The sequence below is a fragment of the Penaeus chinensis genome, chromosome 7 (assembly GCF_019202785.1).
Source record: "Penaeus chinensis breed Huanghai No. 1 chromosome 7, ASM1920278v2, whole genome shotgun sequence".
Lineage (NCBI taxonomy): Eukaryota > Metazoa > Arthropoda > Malacostraca > Decapoda > Penaeidae > Penaeus > Penaeus chinensis.
Window position 1 is genome coordinate 8,499,009 of NC_061825.1, and position 25,000 is coordinate 8,524,008.

The window sequence follows — 25,000 nt, forward strand, 5'->3', positions numbered from 1 at the left end:
TATCTGTATCTATATATATATATCTTCACAATGTGTGTGTGTGTGTGTGTGTGTGTGTGTGTGTGTGTGTGTGTGTGTGTGTGTGTGTGTGTGTGTGCGTGTGTGTGTGCGCGAATTTATTATGTTTCATTAAGAGTAACTTGAAAAGTATATTTGTTTTTTTCCTTGTTCTTCTCTCTCTCTCTCTCTCTCTCTCTCTCTCTCTCTCTCTCTCTCTCTCTCTCTCTCTCTCTCTCTCTCTCTCTCTCTCTCTCTCAAGCCGGTTCTTCCGTCATTATTCCCAAACGCGCTTTGGAGCACAAATAAAGACGGCTTTGTCGACTCACGCCGGAGGAGGTGCAGTCCCTGGGAGAGGCAGAGTCTCAGGGGGTAGTCCCAGGGGGTAGTCTCAGGAGAATAGTCTCAGGGGGTAGTCCTAGGGGATAGTCTCAGGAGAATAGTTCCAGGGGGTAGTCTCAGAATAATAGTCCCAGGGGTGGTCTCAGTGGGTAATGTCAGAGGAGTAGTCAGAGGGAGTAGTCTCAAGGAGTCTCAGGGAGTAGTCTCAAAGGGTAGTCTCAGGGAGTAGTCTCAAGGGGTAGTCCCATGCTGAGATCAACGCCTCCCCCCCCCTTCCCCCTCCCCCACGCTCATCCTTATGCTCTATGCTCCGAGAATCACCGGAAGTGCGGTTCATATAATGTTCAAGGTGAAATCTTTATTCAAGTCAAGATTTTGGAAGACTTACTGTGCAACTCGGGGATTTCTTGAGTTTCCCCCTCCCCTTTTAGTCTGCCTCCCCCCACCCCCCTCTCCCCCACCCCTCCATCCCCCCCACTTGTGAAAATGGGAATCCCTGTATGTTTTTTTTTCTTTTCTTCTTTTCCGATATTTTAAATCCGCACAAAAATGGTTAAGAGGATTTTATTAATCCCTTCCTTCTTCGCCTTTCTGTCACCCCTTGTCCTTTCTCAAAGACGCTGAGGAAGACGCGGAAGGACGAAGTTCTTATCACAATCGTACATGACAAGGAAAACAAACAACAACAATAATAACAATTATGTTTATCGCCATACACCCATACATACATACATACGGAATTATTTTCATAAGTATATACGTATGTATTTATTTATGTTTATTTATTTATGTATTCATTGATTTATTTACTAAAAAAATATCGCGGGGGATTTCCTTGTTAATTTTTTTCATTCTCTTTACAGGTATGATTCCCCCGACAAGAAGGTGCAGCTTCCTTTGAAGGAGGAGACAGCTGTTCGAGGGAATCCAGGGTGTTGTGAGTCTTAACTTTAAGGTGTGTTAGGGAGAGGGAGAAGGATAATGATAAAGAGAGGAAGAAGAAGGGGAGGGAGAAGGAGAAAGAGAGAGAGAAGGAGAAAAAGAGGGAGAAGGAGAAGGAGGAGTAGATGGAGAAGGAGAAGGGTAAGGAGAGGAAGAAGGAAAATGAAAAAGAAAATGACAAGGAGGAGAAAGAAAAGAGAAGACCAAAACCAAGAACAAGGGCAAGAGAGAAGAGAAAGAGAGAGAGTGAAAGAGAGAAAGAGAGAGAGTGAAAGGGAGAAAGAGAGAGCGTGAAAGAGAGAAAAAGAGAGCGTGAAAGAGAGAAAGAGAGTGAAAGAGAGAGTGAAAGAGAGTGAAAGAGAGAAAGAGTGAAAGAGAGAAAGAGTGTGAAAGAGAGAAAGTGAGCGAGAGAGAGAGCGAGAGAGAGAGAGCGAGAGAGAGAGTGAAGGAGTGAAAGAGAGAGAGTGAAAGAGAGAGTGAAAGAGAGAGAGTGAAAGAGAGAGAGAGAGAGAGAGAGAGAGAGAGAGAGAGAGAGAGAGAGAGAGAGAGAGAGAGAGAGAGAGAGAGAGAGCGATAGTGAGTGAATGAGAGAAAGAGAGAGAGAGAGAGGCGATCAGGATGCCACCTCCATCCCTGCACTTCCTGTCCGCGCTGAAAGACGGTCAGGGAAGGACGCTCACCTCCTGAAGACGACGTCCTCAAGTTCAACTCTCGAACCCCACCCGGCGGACTGGCTCCTCTCGCGTTGTCTTGTCTCCTCCATTCTTATCGTTCGTCTTTTTTTCTCTCTCTCGTTTACTTTATTCTTCTCGTTTGTCTTTCTTCATTCACTTTTTTCCCTTCTCGTTCGTCGATTTTCATTCCTCGTCGTTCTTCATTATTTTCGCTTGTATTTCCTCATCTCGCTCGTCCGTCTTTCCTCATTCTACTCATGTCCCTTATTCTTTTCACTCGCCTTTCCTCACTTACCTTATTCTCCTCGGTCGTCTCCTTCCACTCCATTCCATCTCATTCATCTACTTCATTTTCCATCATTTCCCTTTCCTCCTCATGTTTCTTGTCTGAATCATTTCACTCAATCCTCATCGCTTCCTCTTTTCCTTCACTTCCCTCATTCCCCTCTCCCTTTCCCCCTTCGGACTTCATTTCCTCCCCAATCACTTATCTCGTTTGATCTCGTTTGATACCCCAACCCATCCTCACCCATCGTCAGCCTTCGCTCCCTTCCCCTCCCCCAACCCTACCCCATTCCTAACCCCCTTTTTGCTTACCCCAACCTCCTTCATTTCCCTACACCCCTCTCCCCTACCCCCTTTCCTACCCACCACCACGCATCCCTCTTGATACCCCAACTTGCTCTTACTTCTCTGCATTATTCGCTCCCCCTCCCCCCCCCCCCCAACTCAGCTCCTCCTCCCCAACCCCCCCCCCACCTTTACCCCAACCCCCTGTCATCTCTCCCAACCCCCATATGCACCCCCCCCCCATCATGACCCTCACCCCACCCCCCCACCTTCAGCCTATCCCCCTCCCCCCTACCCCCACCGGCAAAACTCAAAGGCGACAGATCATGAAAACACAGCAACTCCCCCTCCCCTCCTCCCCTCACTCCCTCACTCCCTCACTCCCTCCCTCCCTCCCTCCCTCCCTCCCTCCCTCCCTCCCTCCCTCCCCCCCCTACCCCTCACGCTCGACTGGATCGCATCGCTGCTTCGTCCTTCAGCCGGATGTGTCAGGCGTCACTTGAAGGGGGAACGAGGAGGAGGTGAATTGATGGAGTGGAAAAATGGAGGTTTTTTTTTATTATTATTATTATTGTTTGTTTGTTTTGAGTGTCGAGTCGAAATCGGGGAGAGTGTTTTTTCCTTTGTATATATATATATATATATATGTATATATATATAATTATCTTTTTTTTTGGAATTATGACAAAAGCCGCACGTCGTTTGGTTTCTTTGTTCTCCTTGCTTGGGGGGGAAATTGGAAGGGGGGAGAGAGGGAGTAGAGGAGGGGGGGAAGGGGAGGGGAGTGGAGGTTACCTTTCTGACCCTGGCACTCACTTTGTCTTGCTTAACCTTCTCTTGCTTCGTAACTTGAGTGAGCTCAGAAGAGGTTAGTGTTGAGAGCATTTGGGCATTGCACTGTGCCATTTCGGGCGTTGGGTGCCACGTGGTCGCGATGAGAGAGAGGGTGCATATATAGGTAGTACACACGCACGCAGACGTACACGTACACGCACACGCACACGCACACGCACACGCACATGCACATGCACGCGTACATACACACGCACATACACACACACACACACACACACACACACACACACACACACACACACACACACACACACACACACACACACACACACACACACACACACACGCATGCATACATATACACACGTTTTTTACCTCCCTCATTCTCAAGGCCACTCCCCCCCCCCACACGACACCCCTCCCTGAAATATCACCCCTCCTCCCTCCCCCTCCCCCCGCCAGCGTAACCTTGGCAGAGCACCTGGCCAAGGACATGTCACGTGACTTTTCTCACTTGTTTTCGATTTTATGCACCTTTTTTCCTGCCCCCCTCCCCCCCTCCTCTCTTCTCTCCTCCCCCTTCCTCCCAACCCCGCCCTTCCTCTCTCTCCCCGTGTTCGCGTTATTCATTCTATTTCATTGTCCTCTTTTGTTCGTCGGAGCGAAGAAGAAATAAGTGGGAAATAAGAGAGAAACGCTGTGGGGAAAAAAAAAAAATTGAATGAACGAACGAGTGAACGACGCTTTTGGATTTCACAGATTCATCAGAATTACGTACGTATTACAATTACCTTTGTTGAAGATGGATGAGAGGAAGAACGAAAGAATAAAAGGGAGAGAGAAGAGGAAAGTTAAAAATAAGATAAAATAATAATAAAACATTTAAAAATACGAAGCAAAAAATATAGCAGACGTACAAGGAGGAAGAAAAAGAAAAAGAAAAAACAGACAGAAGACCAGGGGAAAAGATAAAATAGATTAAACATAAAAAAGAGAAGAAGAAAATGAAGGAAGAGAAAATGAAGGAAGGCATTCCGACCCGTGTATTTGATGACGTGGTACCCTCTGCGTGAACCTTTCTGCCTTCCGTGGACGGCGTGACGTCGGAAGGAGCCGCAGAGTGACACACTTAGACGGCTCGAGGATTTATGTTGCTCCGTCGATTAAGAGAGCTCGGCCCCTAGCTGTTCGACGGCGGGCGTGACTCGACAGGGAAATGGCAGGTCATCGTCGAGATACATACACAGATGTACGTGTCAGATGTGCATAGACACACGCGCACGTACGTTCTCATACTTACATTCACGCACGCACGCACTCGTACATACACTCATAGATAGGCGCGCGCGCACACACACACACACACACACACACACACACACACACACACACACACACACACACACACACACACACACACACACACACACACACATTCAGGGTCGATAATGACCCCGTGCAAAAACAACAGCGGATAACTGACGAAAATATTGACCAAAATGGAAGCCACTGCACGAGTCCAAAATCAATGTCACGTTATGCAGTAAAAGTTATTCCAGAAAATGTTGATTAAGCTCGTGACCTTGCGTATGGCGGTGGCAACAATTTCTACATGAAAAAGTAACAGAAGTACCCACCTGCGCCGTTAAGACAGGAAGAGGTGATTTGGAGAAGGAAGGTCACGCTGATAATTCAGTAACGGTGGAGCTGCCGTGCAAGTCCCAAGATGTGTTACCATGTTAGAAGGTCACCGTATCTTGTTTACTTAACATTCCACTCCTGGGAAGACGAAGAAACGAAAGAGGGAGTGAAGAGCATGGAAATAATGATAATGATAATAATGATAATAGTAACAATGATAATGATAAAAATAACGGTAATAATAATGATAGCAATAATAATATTTGTAGCGGTAAGATAGGTAATGATAGCAATAATAATATTTGTAGCGGTAAGATAGATAATGATAACAATAACGATAGCAATGGTAATTATGGTAATGATAATAGTAACAGAAAGATCATAAAACAACGATAAGAATAAAATAAGAATAATCAAAAATAAAATGTTGAAGATAAGAATGAAAACAATGAACTTCGACAAGAGACCCGTTTTCCCCAACCCAGGCGTACCCCAGGCATACCCAGGTCCCTCTCCGCCCGACCACATGCACGCGCGTGTGGGTGACAGGTCGCAGGTGACGCTTTCTCTCGCGTTCCTTCTGCAGGCAACACCTCCTGGAGCGGCGCTGCTGGGGATGCTCGCGCGCCGGCATTCCGAAGGCATTCCCACACGCTGCATTCCTTTGCATGATTCACATAGTGGGTCATGGCTGGGTGGAAAGAAAGCTATTTGATACATAAAACACACTGACACATTCATACTTGTATACAGTGTGTATTCTTGGAATGTAGATGATTTTATGTATATATATAATATATATGTATATGTATATTTAAATGTATATATGTATGTTTATATATATTATATATAAACATACACATACATTTACATATACATATAGACACACACACACGCACACACACGCGCACGCACACACACACACACACACACACACACACACACACACACACACACACACACACACACACACACACACATATATATATATATATATATATATATATATGAAAGATGGACTTATATACACAGTGAGAGAGAAGGTACGACGGGAAGACAGAAGGAGGAGGAGATAGGAGAGTAGATGGAAGAGAGGAAGAGGAGGAAAAGGGGAAAATAGGACGGGAATGGATAGGAAAGACGAAAATAGGAGACGAATAGTTAGGAGAGGAGGGGGAAAGATAAGGCGTAGGGAGCGATAAGAAAGGAGAGAAGAAGAATGGGTCAGGCGAGAGTAGATAAGATCGGGAAAAAGGAAAAGAGGGAGAAGATAAGAGGAGGAGGAAAGGGGAAAAATACAAAAGCAGAAGACGGAGAGGAAGAAGAAGGCAAAAAGAAGGAATAGGGAGATGGTAAGAATAAACCACAGATAGGGGAAGGAGGGGAGAGGGGGAAATAGAGGGGAGAGGGGGAAAGGGAGGGGAGAGGGGAAAAGGGAGGGGAGAGGGGGAAAGGGAGGGGAGAGGGGGAAAGGGAGGGGAGAGAAAAAAAGGGAGGGGAGAGGGGGAAGGGAGGGGAGAGGGGGGAAGGGAGGGGAGAGGGGAGAAGGGGAAGGGAGGGGAGAGGAAGAAAAGGAGGGGAGAGGGGGAAAGGGAGGGGAGATGCACGTAACCTTGAAGCCTCAGGGACGTTAGGGTAGGACAGCGCCTCAAGGTCCCTCAGGCCCCTTAGCCTTGGTGGTGTCAGGGGCGCGCGCGTGTCTTCATGTCTGAGGGAGAATCACAAATAGAATCTTTATTTTATTATTATTATTTTTTTCAGACCTTATTTTTTGTCCATGTTTTTCATTCATTGTTATTATTCTTGTCATTTTTATCAAGAACAGTAGTATTGTATAATTAAAAAGAAAATTATTTCCATGGTCATAAGGGTTGTCATATCGTGTGACTGAACTTTTGTATTCCCACCTCATGACATGTTAGGGCATTAACAGGTCCGTATGTGCGTGACGGACATACTTTCGGGTAATTGATATGTGTTTTTTTTTCTCTTTTTTTTCTTTTTTTTTTTTCATAAGCGAATGGGTATTGTCGACTAGAGTAGTCTTGCAAAGGTTATGATACGGTAATTCTAGAGATGGTGTGAGAGTTCCCGAAGGCTATTGGGTATTCCGTAAGTCATCAAATAAAAAAAAAATAATAAAAAAAAAGTGAGTGGTGGACACGTCAGCACTTGCAGTACACGCATACGAATTACGTCTACTAAACGTCCTCTGGTGTGTGTGTGTGTGTGCGTGTGTGTGCGTGTGTGTGCGTGTGTGTGCGTGTGTGTGTGTGTGTGTGTGTGTGTGTGTGTGTGTGTGTGTGTGTGTGTGAATGAGTGAGTGTGAGTGAGTGTGTGTGTGTTTGTGTGTGTGCGCGCGTGTGCGTGCGTGTGTGTGTATGTGTATGTGTATGTGTATATGTATATGTGTGTGTGTGTTTTATTTATATACACACCAAAGCCATGACGCATCCCCCTCCCCCCCTCCCCGGCCCCTACCACTCGCTCGACCTTGAAGCTAAAAAAGCCTCGTCGATTTATTGAACGCGGGGAGATTCATAAGGTTCATAAAGGCTTAATCACGACACGACGATCGACCTTCACATCCCCAGCAGGACAGTGACATCAACGGATCGACGATCGATTCACAGAGGATGTGCTGACTTCCGTGTACGTCTTATTCTGGGGATGAAAATGTTGCAGTTTGAATTGTCGGGAGGATATTTGCAACATGATATTTGGCTTTTGTTTATGAGATCCCAAGCGATATGTATGATAATGATGTGTTGAAGTTGTGCATTAGTAAAGGTTGGTAAACGGAGCAAACAAGGATTGTGTAGACCTTTAACTATTTTCTCTCGCTGGACCGGTTCCCGCCCACCTCCAGCCGCCCTCGCACGCCCACCACGCCCGCCTCGGTCCTTCACCTCGACTCAGAGCAGGGGGAGGGAGAGAGAAAGAGAGAGACAGAGGCAGGCAGACAGAATGAGAGAGAGAGAGAGAGAGAGAGAGAGAGAGAGAGAGAGAGAGAGAGAGAGAGAGAGAGAGAGATAAAGAGAGAGAGAGCGAGAGAGAGGGAGAAAGAGAGAGAGAGAGAGAGAGAGAGAGAGAGAGACAGAGAGAGAGAGAGAGAGAGAGAGAGAGAGAGAGAGAGAGAGAGAGAGAGAGAGAGAGAGAGAGAGAGAGGATTGCCGATTAATTTGCTTGTTGACGCCGAACCCGCGGACTTCCAAAGACAATACATTCATTTTTGCTCCACGTCGCATGGTGCACAAAATAGCCCTCCTTCGCCGAGTGAAGACCGCCATAAGACGCGGTAAATGGAGCTCAATAGACACTTGATAATCAACTCGGCCTCCAAATCAGAGAACGGGAGCAGGAGAAACGCTACATAGATTAACCCAATTACTACAACTACACCGCAAGGAAAGACAAAAAAAAAAAAAAAAAAAAAAAAAAAAGACTCATCGAGATTCAATAACCGCGTGATCTACTCCCAATCACTGCAATGACGCGATGGTATTCATGGGCTAGTGATTAGCAAGGGTGATTCTCCCGTTGGCATGGATGATACACGGTCTTCCAAAGGGGTTGGTGTTTGGGTTACTTAATCTCGGGTCTTGTGAGTCATGTACGTGTTGAAGCTGTTGCAAGATGCTGCACCTCCTTGTTTGAGAGATTCACGATCGCTCCGTTAACCTAGCTTCGGTTTCCCTTTGTGTAGGAGAGTGTGAGCTGTATGATTATGTCCCCGACACATCGTGGAATTTATTGAATCCATACTTAGTGAAATGACGGGATAGTCACCGAGTTGAAGAAAATGTCGTTACGGTTACGAAGGAAATTTTTCTCGTTTTCTTTTTCACGTCAACTTGCACCTTCTGTTCAGACGCAGAGTGAAGCATCGCATCATCATTACGGTATACGAGAAACTCCCTTTCCCGAGACGCTGGAGGTGGATGCAAAAGGGTTGTAAACAGAACAATGAAAGGAAGAACAAGAAAACACACGAATATGCTTCTGTCTTTTGTCCTTTATGCCCGGAAGAAACAACGTAGCGAAAAGGATTCTTATGGCATATTCGTGTGTTGTTGTTTTTTTCCGTTTTTCCCTTCGTTGTTCTACCTCAAATGTGTTCAGCTTGAGTCCAAGAGGATGGATGAGAGGAAAGGACCCATCTCGCCCTCGGGGACCTGACTGTGACGTCACAAGGTGCTTATTTAGGGCTCCGCGTGGGCAGGGTCGCCGGAGGTCCTTGCCAAGATGCCCTCCCACGCACTGACCCTCGAAAGACGTCGGCTGCATCCTCCTCTTGCCACCATCTAGGCCACTTCTCGGCTGCCTCCGCGCGAATACTAACAAAAGCCGTGTACCGTTACTGTTTATTCCTAACACATGGAGGAAGATGTTATTGTTATTCATGTGCCGAAGCTTTTATTTTTTTTCCCGTATTTGAGATGTTTTCTGACGATATTTTCTTCTAGTTTTTCCATCAAGTAAGATTTGTATTCCTCTTGTCCTTCCCTCCAGCTATGGATCAAGCATCTCGTGGTTTTCTCAAGGAATATATATAATGATGATCACAAATAATCATAATAAAAAAAAGAGATATGGGTGAAATCGATTTTTTTGTTTTTGCGTCCGACCAAACATATGAACAAAGGGGAGGAAAAAGTCACACACAAAAAAATTAGATGCAATACTTTCATATCTGAGATTAGTCATGGTTTTAGAACTGTATGGGTAATTACGAGATTACTGAAATATTTCTACAAGCTTAGGCGTCTCATTTAATCGTTTGATAATTCCACCTTTGTGCTATATTCAGATAAAATCCAAAGTGAGGTCAGTAACATAGAAATTGTAAAAGAACAATCTCACGATTTTTTCCACGTGAGGTACGGTTTCGGTCCAAGCATATATATATAAAAAAAAAAATATTGCCTGTAAACCAAGAACAAAACATATGTAACCAAGTAATCAGAGCGTACGGCGTGAAAGAACATGATAAAAAATAATAATAAAATACATAAAGACCGGAAATGTTTAAAAAAGTAAACAATTGAGCGAGTCACGACCACCAAATATGGCGGCTGGCATCAACAAGCCGTTTTCCACGCCGACCGCGTTTCTCTGCTTTCCCTCTCCGGCTGTCCAGCGCTGGGAGGAGAGGGGGGCGGGGGTTGGGGCGTTGCGGGAGGGCATAATGCATCCACTTTCTACCTCATAAGCGGAGGGGGTGCGGGTTATGAAGGTAAGGGGGGGGGGCGGAGCGAGGTGACATGGGTGTTGGAGAGTATTCAAAGGGGGGGGGGGAGGGGGGAGAGGGGAGGGAGATGAGGCTGAGCGGGTAAGATCGTGTTTTTTGTTTTTTTTTATTTTTTTTTTTTCTATCGCCGTCATGCTGTTTGTGATCTTTCCTTGAGATTAGTGTTGCTGGTGCGGTGCGCGGCCTGGAGATTGGTGCAAGTCGATAACGTGTAAAGATTCTTCTATTTTTCGCTTTCATTTCTCCCTCTTATTCTTTCATGAGTTCTCTCTGTGTCTCTCTTTCTCCCTCTTCCTCTTTCCTCCCTTTCCCTTCTTTCCTCCTTTTCGCCCTCTTCCTCTTTTCTCCTTTTCACCCCCTTCCTCTCCATCTCTCCCTCTATTTCTCATGTTCTCCCCCTCCCTCTTTCCTCTCTTCCTCCTCCACCCCTCCTTCTCTTCCCTCCCCCCGTGACGCATTCGCCGCCCACGCCCCCACCGCCTTGTTCTGCCCCGTCCTTGCCCTTATATGCCATCTCCCGCCCGCCCTCGCACGCCCACGGTGTCCTTGGTGACCGTCATGTGTTTTCTCTGGCTACCACTATGCCATCCTACATGCCACCTTCCGCTCTGCCCATCCCACATACCCACTGAGATCTCCCCTGTCCAGGCCCGTTTTGAAGGCGTGCCAAGTGTGCCCATTCTTCCGGCCGTGCCCACAGTGACTACTCGCTTCGCTTTTTTTTTTTTCTTTTTTGTTGTTCTTCGGCTCCGTCTCGAGGCGTGCCCGCTTATCTGACGTAGGGAAGGGAGTGCCCTGTTCCGGTTTTTTTAGTCACGTTTGCTTCTTCTTTATTGTATTTTTCTCCTTTTCTCCCTCTTTTTTTTCTTTGGTTATTACGGTATTTAATGGCAGATGTAATTACATTTATCTTTTCGTAAATCGCCATCTCCACACGTGATGAAACGGTTGCATTCATGGGATTAGGTTATCGTTGTTAGCTGTATGTGCGTCTGTTCGATGTCAATTCCCATGATGAAGGGAAGCAGCTTTGGCACATCCAGTCATGTCTCACGTCTGCATCTATGACTAGAAGAAACAGACGCGCCTCGTGAATCCCTCATGGCCGAGGCGCGAAATTCCGGCACCAACATCCGCATCAGTGCATCTCCTTGGTCATGAGGACCAAAAATCAACTTTCAACTTGGTGACTCATGAGGCCGCTCCTTTCCTCCGCCCCTCGTCGCCTCCTGGTCATCGGGAACCCCTCCTCCCACACCCTCATTTCCCCCCTACCCCCCCTACCCCCCTACCCTCTCACTCCTATTGTCTCTTTCTTCCTCCGTCTTCTCTTCGTTCTTGATCTGTGTGAATGTTGATCTCGCTTTCGTTTTCTTTATATATCTCTCTCCCTACGCCTTTTTTTTTTTTTTTTTTTTTTTTTTTGCTTTCTCTTTTGCTTCTTACTTTATCAGTTTATCTCTGCATCTCGCTATCGATTACCCTAAATCTCCCTCGCTTTTTTTTTTGTTTTTTTTTTGTTTGTGTTTTTTTCTCCCTCCCCTCTTCCCACCTCCCTCTCCTTCTCCGCCTTCCCTCTTCTCCTCAGTCTCCTCACTCCCTCTCCTACCCTCTCCCCGCCTCCTCCGTGTCCCTCCCTTCACCACACCTTCCTCTGCTTGCTTTGAACGCCCCTTTGCCTCCTTTCTTCTTGGTGAACGTTATACCTCAGCCTCTTTATGTCGTTTGTATCTTCTTGTACTCATTTTGTTTTCTTGTCATTTTAAGCAATTTTGGGTCTATTTTATTACTCATTATTACCTACCGGAAGAACGGTGTTAGGGCAAAGCTGAAATCTCTTTGTCGAGTTGTCAGATTATCAAACAGACGTGGCCCAGAAAAAGAGACGCGGTTTTTTCTCGTCAAGAATTGGCTGATTACGTGAAATCGTTACATTAACTCGTAATATTGTCGTCTTGTTCTTCCTTCTTTTTTTTTTTTTTTTTTTTTTTTTCTAGCTTGATGGAATATTTCCCATTATTATTTCGTCACTTTGCATAACTCCCAAGTGATGGTCGCTTCTTGTCATTCTTTATTAATATTATGATTTTCTTCCTTTGATAATAGTCATAACGACGTACCAAGTCACTTTTTTTTACTAGATAATAGAAAAAGAAAATGACAAAGAGATATTTCGTAATATTACATCTGAAAGGAACTGGTTATTCATCATACTCACGATTTCACACACACATATTTGGAGAGAGAGAGAGAGAGAGAGAGAGAGAGAGAGAGAGAGAGAGAGAGAGAGAGAGAGAGAGAGAGAGAGAGAGAGAGAGAGAGAGAGAAAGAGAGAGAGAGAGAGAGAGAGAGCGACAACAGCCACACCTGACAGTAAAGAAAAGGAAAAGGTCAGCTGCAGTGGTCACAACCCATATTCACCTCTGCAACCTTGCCACTCCTCTACCCCCCCCCCCCCCCATCGCTCTCTCTCTCTCACCATCTTTACTTTCCCTCACGATGTAAATCTCTTTTGCTCTCTGGCATCTCCCTCATTTTCTCCTATTTCCGAACTCCCTCAAAAAAACATCCGGGTTACGACCTTTATGCTAATAAGATGAAAGACACGCCCATATATCCACAGATAATGTAAATCGAACGCGCGGAAGATACTTAAAATCCGCCATTAAATATTGGCTCTTAATGGACGACGTCTCTCTTCACTAATAATCAATTTTAAGTACAATTATCTATCATGGTGGAACTTTACGCTTTCTCTGTTCTTCTCTGAGTGTCTTCTCTCTCTCTCTATCTCACTCCCTCCCCCCTCCTCTCTCTGTCTCTCTCTCTCTCTCTCTCTCTCTCTCTCTCTCTCTCTCTCTCTCTCTCTTTCTCTCTTCCTTTCTTCCTCTCTCTCTCTCTTCCTTCCTTTCCTCCTGCTCCTTCTCCTTCCTTTCCTCCCTCCTTTCTTTTCTCCTTCCCCTTCCTCCGTCCTTTTCTTCTTTCCTCCCTTTCTCCCTCATTCTCTTCTCCCCTTCCCCGTCGCTCTCTCGCGCTTTCCTTTCTCCCAGTTCGCGGTGACGTCATAAGCCGATGATGTCATACGGGCTGGTCGCCACGGTTACAGGGCTCGCTCGTGACTGGGCGAGATCGCTGGGAGATCCTGAGATATTTCCGGTCATTCTTTTGCAGTGACTTCTTGTGACAGGTGCCTTTGAGAAATAAAAGAGGGAGAGAAAGATAGGGTGGAAGAGAGAAAGAAAGGGAGAGGGAGAGAGAGAGGGAGGGAGAGAGATAGGGAGAGAGAGAGGGAGAGAGAGAGAGAGAGAGAGAAGGAAAGGGAAGGGGGGGGGGGGGGCAGAGGCAGTAAAGAAACATAACGATATAACAGTATATTCATAAAATATTAAAACATGGAAGAGCATTTTGGATCTTTCATGATTACTTAAAGAGCAATGTATCATTATTTATTGTCTTCCTCTATCTTCGATCTTCTTCCAGTCTCCCTCTTTTTTCTAACTCCCCACCTTCCCTTTCCCTCGCTTATTGGCACTTTCTCTGATACCCTTTTATTCTTGCTCCTCCTCCCCTCCTCTCACGTCCGGGTCATGCAAGAACATGTCGACCCTGTAGAAAGGTTGCGGTTTCCCTTTTCACGTGTCTCTCACGACGCCCTTGTTTAAAATGCTTTGCTTTGTTGTTGTGTGCGAGCGTCTGTCTCTCTCTCTCTCTCTCTCTCTCTCTCTCCCTAATCTTCTCTCTCTCTCTCTCTCTCTCTCTCTCTCCCTAATCTCTCTCTCTCTCTCTCTCTCTCTCTCTCTCTCTCTCTCTCTCTCTCTCTCTCTCTCTCTCTCTCTTCCTTCCCTCTTTGTCTCTCTCTCTCTCTCTCTCTCTCTCTCTCTCTCTCTCTCTCTCTCTCTCTCTCTCTCTCTCTCTCTCTCTCTCTCTCTCTCTCTCTCTCTCTCTCTTTCCTTCCCTCTTTGTCTCTCTCTCTTTCTCTCTCTCTCTCTCTCTTTGTCTCTCTCTTTCTCTCTCTCTCTCACTCTCTCTCTCTCTCTATCGCTATCTCTCTATCTGTCTTTCTCTCTCTCTCTCTTTCTCTCTCTCTCTCTCTCTCTATCGCTATCTCTCTATCTGTCTTTCTCTCTCTCTCTTTCTCTCTCTCTCTCTCTCTCTCTCTCTCTCTCTCTCTCTCTCTCTCTTCTCTCTCTCTTTCTCTCTCTCCTCCCTCCCTCCCTCCCTCCCTCCCTCCCTCCCTCCCTCCCTCCCTCCCTTCCTCTCTCCCTCTCTCTCTCTCTCCCTCTCTTTATCTATCCTTGTCTTTTTATCTAGCCTTGATTTACTAGTATGTTATCTGCAAATGCATCTATCCAGACCTATATATGGGTACTCATAGAAATGGCTGTATAAAAGAGATGATATAAACTAGACGTAAAGAAACTATCAAATGGCATTAAGAAAATTTGAATAGGAAGTACATTTACATATATTGTACAGCTCAAGTATTATCGTGATAACCTGTTTTGTGGAGGTTAACTCGAGTTCATAGACAATCAAGTCGCCTAATTAAAATAAGGACAAAATTATACTTTTCCGGATACTGTTTCTGGGAAAAAAGATAATCTAAAAAAATGTCCGAATAAGCATTACGAACACAAATAATTACTAAAATAAAAAAACAGAACAAAGCAAACGAACCTAGTATGATTCACACAAAAAAATAGAGAATATGAATCATTCGGAAAATAAAAACGAACACCATCCAGTTCCCGCCAAGGCAAAAGGAAATTCACAAGGCATAGAAGTCCCGCCTTGTCTCAACTTAAATGGCGCGAGGACTTCATGCCCAAAGATTTTCCTTCCTCTTATCAACTGATACGAAGCAATAACAGCCGGAAATGCACATATAACGGCACGTGTTAATGACCCATGGCAAACGAGGGGGGGGGGGGGAGCGAAAGGTGGTGTGGGCAGTGGGGGGGGGGGAAGAGGGGAAGTGAGGGAGGGGGAGAGGAGTTAGTTCCCACACTCTTCCTCTAAGTCACACGAACTAACCTACGCCATTTTACACTCATGACAAGTACGGTTATAGAAATGGAATTTGTTTATTTTCGTTTGTTCTGTGACCCCCCCCCCCCCCTCTCTCTATCTCTGTCTCTGTCTCTTTCTTTCTTTCTTATTTAAATAACCTTGCATGAAGTATTTTTTTTTTTTTTTTTCAGGAAAATCGAAATCATACAGAAGAACAAAAAAAAAAAAAAAATGGGTTGAAGTTATTATTATTATTATTTTATTTTTTTTTGCTCGTTTACCATACATTTGTTATTATTCATTAATATCATTACCATGACCGCGTTATTATTATTATTACCATACACATAATTACTACGAAAGCAGCTGCTGCAACTATTACTATTAATACTAATATTTTCCACATCACTATTGTCCTTTTCTCAGTCACCACAACCCGTTAATTTATGTCGAAGGCAAAGCTTACTTCCACTTTAATAAAATTATTTAAAAAAACACCATGATCCTTCCGGCCGCGAAGCACCGTACACCCTCGGCGTCCAACTTGACTGAAGAACCCGCGCTAATGATCCATGGTTTGTTATGGTCGCCCGTTAACCGAACAATTACCGACGAGTGGTTCGTTTGCGTGACCAATTGGGCCTCTTGTCGCCGTTCTTTTTAAGCAGCCTCGTTAGCTGATCGTGTTACGGCCGGCCTTTTTAAACGAAATTCTTAACGGCCATTACAAGGGGGTGTTATGGTTGCCCACTTGATTAAATGGTTCGAGTTGGGGAGTTGTTAATGTTGTCGATTATTTTTTTCCTGGCAATCAGGGCGTGAGTGAGTGAAGAGAAGACATGACAAAAGAGAGAAAAAGAAGTGAGGCTGGAAGAATGGAGGGAGAGAGAGAGAGCGAGAGAGAGGGAGAAAGAGAGAGAGAGAAAGAGAGAGAGAGAGAGAGAGAGAGAGAGAGAGAGAGAGTTGAGCGAGAGAAAGAGGGAGTGTGAGAACGAGAGTGGGTAAGAGAGAAAGAGAGGTGAGGGATTGAAAGAGAAAAAAAAAAAAAAACGAAAGAGTGGGAGAGAGCGACCGAGACTGGTACCCCGCAGCGTATAGATATATGAGACAGAGGGAAGGTTGTTTATCAAGGAAGAGGAGAGAGGGGAGGGTGAGGAAGGGTTAGGGGGGGTGAGGGAGAGACCGGTTCAATAGGTCACATATAACCGGAAGTTTTGTACCGGTGGTTGGTCGCCAAAGGGGGGAAAAGGTGTGGTATGGGGTGTGGAGGATGGGGGTTACTGTTGGTGGGTTGGCATACTTTTCATACAGACTGATCTTATTATGTCATGTTACGCGACGTCACGATATTCGCGTTCGGTTTTTCCCTTTGCTGGTTTTCATAAAAAAATCTTTTAGTACACATGGATAAGTCGTATATATGTTCTTCACGTATAATGCTCTCATGCCCCGTATAAGTATAGTGTTGGGTCTTTATAATAAGGGTTGACTCAACTGGTAGTCGTGGAAGGAAAAGAACGTCATCGTGTGATTCACCCTTTGTTTATTTCCCCTAAGAATATCTCAAGGAAAACTCCATTATCCTGTGACGAAATTTGGCGAGCAACCTCATGCAAGAGTTAGGTTGGTTGGTTGCAAGCTTGGAGAATGACTTACGTGATTATTGAATCGGATTATCATCTAGACACAAATCTTGGTATGAGTTGTCTCAGAACCTAGGCCAAAAATCTCAAGTGCTTCCTAAAATATGTTAAATTAACTATAATTTTGATATGCCACATTGCAGACTCCATACTAAATTTTAGCAAACACCTGAATCGTATTTCTCATGCGACACAGTACTTTCCTTATGTAAAAAAAAAAGAAAAAAGACTTATAATTCTTATCATCTGAAGGCTCCCTGTCGTTTGGAGGGATGGCGAGAACCTGGAATCCCCTTGCGATGTATTATCGAAATCATCACGGCCGGAAGTAGGAGTAGAACGGATGTGTTGCCTATTACGTCATGTCTAATTTTGATGGAAGTTCCGAGAAAATGTTGGTTGAGGGGGTCTTAATGCTGTGATTCGTAGATCGTGATTAAATACGTTACTTGTGCGGTTTGCGCGTGTATTTATGTTTTTTTTTAATGGTTGCAAATTCTTCCTGCAAGATTTTTGTTCAGTTTTGGTTATTGAGGAATTATCTTGCCATATGGCTGAATGAGTTACCGATGTTCAGAAAGAGATTGCAGTGCCGAACGTACTGATGCAGAATAAATTTGATATGTAATGGTAGTTAAAACACAGCCGTGCATATAAAGCCACGCCGGCTACTCACTGCGATCCAAGGGAATATAGAGCGAATAAGCATTGCAAAAGAACGACATGACGAGGAATATTAGCCGAGCCGCGTCCAAGGCACCGTGACGACCAGGCGACCAAGTTCCGAGTCATGATAAGCCTTTTTCCTTTCCCAGATTTTTTCCCGCATTTTTTTTTAAATTTACTTTTGTTGTTTGTTTTTTTCGTTTGACCTGTTTGTCCTCCTTTCACGCGTGCTCCATTTCACGAAACTGTACAGACTGGTCCCATCGATTGCTGAAAGAGGATACTGATTTTAAAATACTCGCGGATCATTATCTATGTGCGCCCGCGTTAAAGTCTCCAACGAACAGATCTTATGTTTGTGGAATTCACCCTCTTTATTGGTCATACGGCATATGCTTGTCTGATTTCCGTAAATACGTCGGAAATGCCTCATTTTGGCGAAGGTACTTCAATATGATTTCATGAAATGCTACACTCTTGTACCTTGGATAATGAGTCTGGATATGAGCTTCGGCATTTCCTTTGCGCATTAGTACGGTTAGCCATATAAAACATGATGAAGGTATATATGGTATATATGCCACACACATTTGCATTTGTTTTAAAGATTTTGTTTTGAATTACAATCTTTTCATGAAAATGGGAAACAAATATCGTACACAGAGTATGTAACTGTGATATCAGGTTGTAATACCTAATTTGCAAAGTAACGTTTTAGTTTTTCCCTGTGGCATAAATGAATAATTATTCTTAGCTAACAACTGCCCCGAAACATTTTGCTGTTTCATGCAAACCGAAATTTAACGGTCCAGCAGCGGCGGGCGTGAGAGAGAACTCAATTACAGTATACTCCAATTGAGACTTTTAAGCCCCCACTTGCCCGCAGTATTTCTCCAGCTAATTACAAACTCCGTACGAACGTTAATTAATCCTCATTAAAAGAAACAAATTAACACTGCACCAAGTTCACCCTAAGAAGCTCACCCCCCCCCCCCCCCTGGTTTCCGTGAAGGAGTGGAGTATTAGCACAACTGGGGGACACATACATACGACTCTTTTGCCCTTCCCATCGCCGTGTGTTGAGTGTCACCGGCCCGTTAGCAAGGGCGGGACGCTGAAGGAGACCGCCTCGAGTTTCCTGTCGCCGGCGTCACATTGAAGGCTAAAGAAAGGGAGGGAGGGGGGAGGGGTGAAAAAGGGGGTGGGGGTAGGAGGAGGGGGGTAAGTAATAGGAAGGTGAAGGGAATTTTTTTTTTTTTTTTTCAAGTAGAAATGAAAGGCATTATTGTAACTGTGTAATGGGAATCTTCATATGATGGAAATTATAAAAAAAAAAAAGAAAAAAAAAAGGCTTAGGTGAAGGGAATCGTTTTGAAAGTAGAAAATGAAAGGAATTATTGTAACTGTGTAAGGCAAATGGGAATCTTGATACGATGAAAATCAAATTATATATTTTTGCTGTTGAAAATAAGGTGCTATTTATAGTACAAAGCTCCAGTAAGTGGATTAGTGCCAAGAGTAAGACAGAATCAGGAAAAATCCGTTAATCGCGGGGAAGTAAGAAGGAAAAGGCGAGGAAACAGAGCGGAGAGAGGAATATGAGGATCACGGACCCGAAGTGCATAGTCGGGATTAGACATTGTAATGAGGCGGTCCCGTTATGCCAGCGCGGTATGGCGGACAGCGCGAACTTATTGCCATATTTTTTTTTGCATTGCTTCCGACTTGTTATGTGAGCCGTGCGTGGTTTTGATTCAAGCGGATTTCGTTGTTCTTTAACTCGCTTGTCTTCTGCTGTTGGTTTATTATTCGGTATCAAGCATGTGTCTCGCGAGGCCGGCTGTTTGAGTATAGTGAAGGCATTGTGGAGACGAATTACCTTTTGGTTTCATCTGTCTTCGCGATTATCTTGGGAGATAATCTTAATTTAACCCATTTTATGAAGATAGATTTCCGTGTTATGGTTTATAGAATTTCCGCGTGTTTGTCATTATTTCTAAAATCTTACTTATCTTACTTAACTTTATTATCGTTACTCATCAGACATCATAGTCCGACGAAACTTCCCAACACCCAAACCATTTATTTTTTTCTTTATATCAAACGACTCTAATCTCGTCGTCCGTTGTTTCTTCCTCGTAACGAACGCGAGGCTTTTCGGCTCAAAAAAAAAAAAAAAAAAAAACGTGTGAGGGTGGTTTCAAAATTCCCATGGCGAGTGTGGAAGCGGTTTGGGCCTTTGAGAAGCGGCCATTAGAGGGGGAACGAAGCGAATTTCGTTTATTGCTGAGGAAGTTTTGCACGTTTGTTGTGCTTGCAGTTGACTTTCGTGCATAACATGGGATTTTTTTTTTTTTTTTTTTTTTTTTGGGGGGGGGGGTTAATTCTCTGTCGGTTGAGAAGAAATTAATGAATGAATTAAGGATATGGCATATGCTTGAATATATAAATAAAATACGGAGAGAGAGAGAGGGAGAGGCAGAGGCAGAGGCAGAGAGAGAGAGAGAGAGAGAGAGAGAGAGAGAGAGAGAGAGAGAGAGAGAGAGAGAGAGAGAGAGAGACGTTACCTACCCGGAAACCTGGATTTCACTCATCTTCCCCTAAAAAAAAAAAATAATAATAATTAAATGAAAAGAGAAAAATAGAATGAAATGGAACCAGAAAATCACCAGTTACGGTTCCCGGAAAAATACTACGTGAGAGGGCACCCGTGACATCAGTTGCTTCCTTTCCGACTCGAAAACACCTGATAAATCACTGACCCCCTCCCCCTTCCTTCCCCCTCTCCCCCTTCCTTCCCCCTCTCCCCCTTCCTTCCCCCCTCGCCCCCTTCCTGCCCCCTCTCCCCCTTCCTTCCCCCTCTCCCCCTCCCCCCTTCCTTCCACCTCTCCTCCTCCCCCCTTCCGTCACCAGGCCAGCCCGGGGCGACGAGAGCGCAGGCCATGTGCGAGTCGGGCGCGCCGTCCCCCTTCCCCCCCCCCCTCCTTCGATTCGGCCGACTAACAGAAACGCCTTCGGTCATTTGTGATTGATCGCTGGCTGTCGGATCGGTAACTGAGTTGATGTAGTGGTGCTTCGCTTTATTACAAGAAATTCTGTAACTGTTAATGACACTCAGTTTTATGCTCTTTTTATCACCATTATGATGATGTATATAGTCAGTATGCGAATAATATTTAAATTAGCATGAACGGTTAAATGGAACAGCAAAAGAGCTCTTTTGTGTGCCTACTTCTCTAAATAATCATAATTTTGAAAGTCATCATCGTTATCATAGTAATGATGATAATGGTGATAGGAATAATGATAATGATGATAACAGAATTTATAATAACAAAGATCACAATAGCAATACAAAAGGAACAAAAGACGATAATAGGAAAAGGAAATTAAATCCTATTAACCATTCCCCCCCCCCCCCCTTTCATCTTGGGGTTTCTGTGTCCCATACACCATACGGATTTAATCACATGGTTTCAGAATCGCAAAAAAAAAAAGCTTTTAAAGCCAGTACATTATTGCCATAACAGCTCCCCCCCCCCCCCCTCCCTTCCATGTCCGTAGCCTCTCACTAATAAGGTGACAGTCCTGTCCAGTCTGGTCACTCCGCCAGCCAGATGACTGTGTAAGTGTGAGTGTGTGTTTAAGTGTGATCGTGTGTGTGTGTGTGTGTAAATTTGTCTGGTTAGGTTTCAGATTTATGTGAATGTGAATATTTATAGACCTACCCGCGTGTTTGAGAGTTAATATGTGTGTGTTCGCATTAATAAACATGCAGGCGATCCTATGTCTAGGCAAAACATTAGCTAAACTAAGTTCGTGTGTAATTCTACCATAAACAAAATTGCATGCACTTCGAAACATACATTTGCATGACGTTACGACCGCGTCCGATGCTTGGCGGACATCTGGCGCGGTCACAACCCGGCTTGAGGTTGGTGGCAGCGGTGCGGTCACCAGGCAGCTGCTTATCGGTCACAGCCACAGGTGTTGCTCGCTCACCTGTTGTGTCATACATCTTTTGTTCTGTTTCTTTCTTATATATTGAGGGCTTTTATTTCTCTTATGTTAAGGTTGTTGCACTTTCCTCCTGATATATCTGTGGTTCCGTTAAGGTTGGCTTAGCATGGGAGGAAAGTGGCAGCAGTTGCCATAGAGAATAGTCGATTAGAAAATAAAACGAAGGCAGGAGAAATTTGTACTTTTTTAACAGTACGATAATCTTGTCTTCAGTAATAAGGAACATCTTAATTTTACTTTGAAAAATTTCAAGTCAGCTGAAATGTACACAATTTTAACAATATGACAAACCTGGATAAAGAAAATAAAAGGGAGGTTAATCAAGGGAAGTGGAGGTTATACATTTTAGCAATATAATAATCTTGTCTGCAATGATAATAAATAACATCCAATTTTTCTTCGAAATCCACGATAATTTGAAAGCAGCTGAAATGTTTACAATTCATTATTCTTATTCATTCGAAATCTATTTTAATTAGATTTGGTTTTGGACAGTCACTAATCTTTTTTCTACCTGTTGCAGATTCTCGAACAAGAGAAGCACGGACTACGCCGGAAGTTGACCGCGACCGAGAGCGAATATGAAGTCAAGATCCAGGAACTCTCCGTTGATCTGCATCATGCAAAGTGAGTGACGTCACCTCGAGTGCCTCCTTTAGTAAGGGATGAGGGAGAAGAGTGAAGGAGGGAGAAGGGTGAAGGGAGGAGAAGGGTGTCTTCTGAGAAAAGGGCGATGGAAAGGAGGATGGGAATTAGGGTGAAGGGAGAAAACGGGAAGGTTGAATGACTCTAGTCCTCCCTGAGAAAGGGTGACGGGAAGGGATTGTGAAAAAAAGGGAAGGTTGGCTGCTTAGGAAACGTTCTGGGAGAAGACCGTAGATTTTGTGATGATATATCATGCATGAAACATGTCGATTTCAAATATATATATATATTTATATATATACATATACTCATATATATATATGCATATATATGTATATGCGTATAAATACATATATATATGTATATATATGTATGTGTATATGTAATATATAATATTTATATATAGTGCACGTATATGTGGTTGCAATATTGCTTTGAAAATGCACATACTTATTTTGGATGCTTTTGAAAATCACTCCACGCATGTTCTCTTTTGCACATTTTCCTTCTTTCCCTTTCTGCGCCACAAAGGGATCAGCTGGAAGCACAGTAGGTGTCCCTACTCTCACGTTTTCTCTGTGGTTTGCCTTAGTGAAGTTGACACGATGTTTAGTTTGCAGTTTGGTTTTCGTCACTCATATATATATATATATATATATATATATATATATATATACGTTTACATATATATATATATATATATATATGTATATGTATATATATATTTATATCATATATATATATATATATATATATATATATATATATATATATATATATATGGTGTGTGTATGTACGTATGTATTTAATTGATGTATATCATCCTGTTGAACAAATTATTTTTATCTGAAGGATATAACTCTTGCATGTTTGCCTATTTTTTATATCTAGAAATTCTGTTCTCTCTCTCTCTCTCTCTCTTTCTCTCTCTCTCTCTCTCTCTCTCTCTCTCTCTCTGTCTCTCGCTCTCTCTCTCTCTCTCTCTTCTCTCTCTCTCTCTCTCTCTCTCTCTCTCTCTCTCTCTCTCTTTCTCTCCCCCTCTCCCTCCCTCTCCCTCTTTCCCTCTCTCTCCCTCTCCCTCTCCATCTATCCATTCTCTCAAACTAGTTTGCTTTATTTGAATTGCATGTACTTGCACGAAGAACCGTTGGTATGTAAAGCATAACAAGCGATAGAGAATCTGAACGGCTTGCGCAATCTACACCCAGTATAAGAGCGGTAGGTTTAAGGACATAGCTAAGTGTGCTAACAATATAAATGAATATGAGCCCTTCAGATGGGGATCCGTGGGCCATGTGTAGTGATTGTGTTCAATTGGAATATATTTTTGCAGGAGGATTTTGCCAGGATGAATATCTATGTGTGTGTGTGTGTGTGTGTGCGTGCGTGTGCGAGTGAGCGTGCATATGTACATATTTTCATCAGGCTTATCGCGGAAAAAGACGCCGATCATTCCTGCTAACAAACTGACGCAATTTCTAACTGTCCCCCTCCCCCCTCTCTGTCCAGGTCGGAGATCGTGGATCAGCGCGAGGCCGTTCGCCAGAGCGAGCGGGACAAGAGTCAGCTGATCGACCAACTCACGGAACAGAACCAGCGACTCACCACACAGTTGAAAGACGTGAGTAAAGGGCGGCATGACTAAACTTCGGGTTAAGTTAAGGTGATCAGAACGGTATACTTAATTAAAGATGGAATCAAGTACTTTACTAAGAATATTCTTTCTTCTAATCGAAGTCAACTAAAAACAAGCACATATCAAACTGCAGCATCCACTATTCAATATTTTATTTTCCTTACCGAAATCTCACCACATAGAGAGAGCAAAGACGCGTCAAGATTTGAATCCAATTTACACCATATGCAACTAAATAACAAAATCCCTTCCCTCTTTCGAGTTCATGATTAACCTTCCGCCCACGCCCGCAGAGCTCCAAGCATGAGCAGCAGCTGGAGCAACAACTGCAACTCCTTCGGGATCAGTTCAACATCCGAAAGTCGAACATGTCGGAACAGGTGTCGACGCTGGAGGTGCTGCGGCAGGAGGTACGTCGAAGTCCGGAATTATTTATTTTAAAAAAATGTCACTTGTATTGATCTATTTTTTATGCATTCTTGTTTATTTTTTTTATATTATAGGTAACGTTATGAATCGGATTAATTCAATTTGGAGCCTTAACTGTTTCTGAATTTAAGTACAGAGCATTGACTTAAGAATATGCCTTCCTCAGCTTACTTAGGTACACAGCATCATGTCCACGAAGCGTTATTCTTCAACATCGAAAATACATTATTTCTCAACTTATTTAGATGAAAAGCATCAAGTTCACAGCACGATGCTCTTTTTCTCAAGAAGAAATAACTCTTATCTCTCCGCACGTGTCAAAGATAACTTACCCACAATACAGCTAAAGCGTAGGAACATTTTTCTACATCAAAGAATAGGAGTAAATTTTCACTGGAACATTAAGATAATTATGAAAAAAAAAAATCGCAAATAAAATCCTTTCTTCCTCGAAGTCTAGAAAAACACCCTCAAAATTCTTATTTCAGATCTTAAGAAAGAAGAAAAAATAACATTAATTCTTCATCTAAGTCCTGATAATCAATCAACATTCTACCGCAAACAGAAAAAAAAAAAAAAAAAAAACAGTAAAATAAAGCAAGACAAATTCTCAGTTCCCTCACTCGCCTTTTCCTCCTCCTCCTCCCTCGCCTCAGATCGACATCTTGACCGACAAGAAGATCGAACTTGAGCGGAGGATCGACAGCCTCCTGAGCGACCGCGAGGGCCTCAGCGTCAA

General features: G+C 43.8%; 1 protein-coding gene across 2 annotated transcripts in view; it reads left to right on the top strand.

Annotated features, from left to right (window-relative positions):
• The window catches only part of LOC125026771 (bicaudal D-related protein homolog), a 164,346-nt gene that overhangs the window by 132,728 nt on the left and 6,618 nt on the right, over positions 1-25,000 (top strand). For both annotated transcript variants that reach the window (XM_047615368.1, XM_047615369.1), the window contains exons 2-5: positions 22,075-22,178; positions 23,706-23,817; positions 24,126-24,242; positions 24,918-25,000. The exon at positions 24,918-25,000 is cut by the window's right edge and continues 64 nt beyond it. In XM_047615368.1, coding sequence (XP_047471324.1) covers positions 22,075-22,178; positions 23,706-23,817; positions 24,126-24,242; positions 24,918-25,000 — 416 coding nt within the window. The remainder of the gene's footprint in view (positions 1-22,074; positions 22,179-23,705; positions 23,818-24,125; positions 24,243-24,917) is intronic.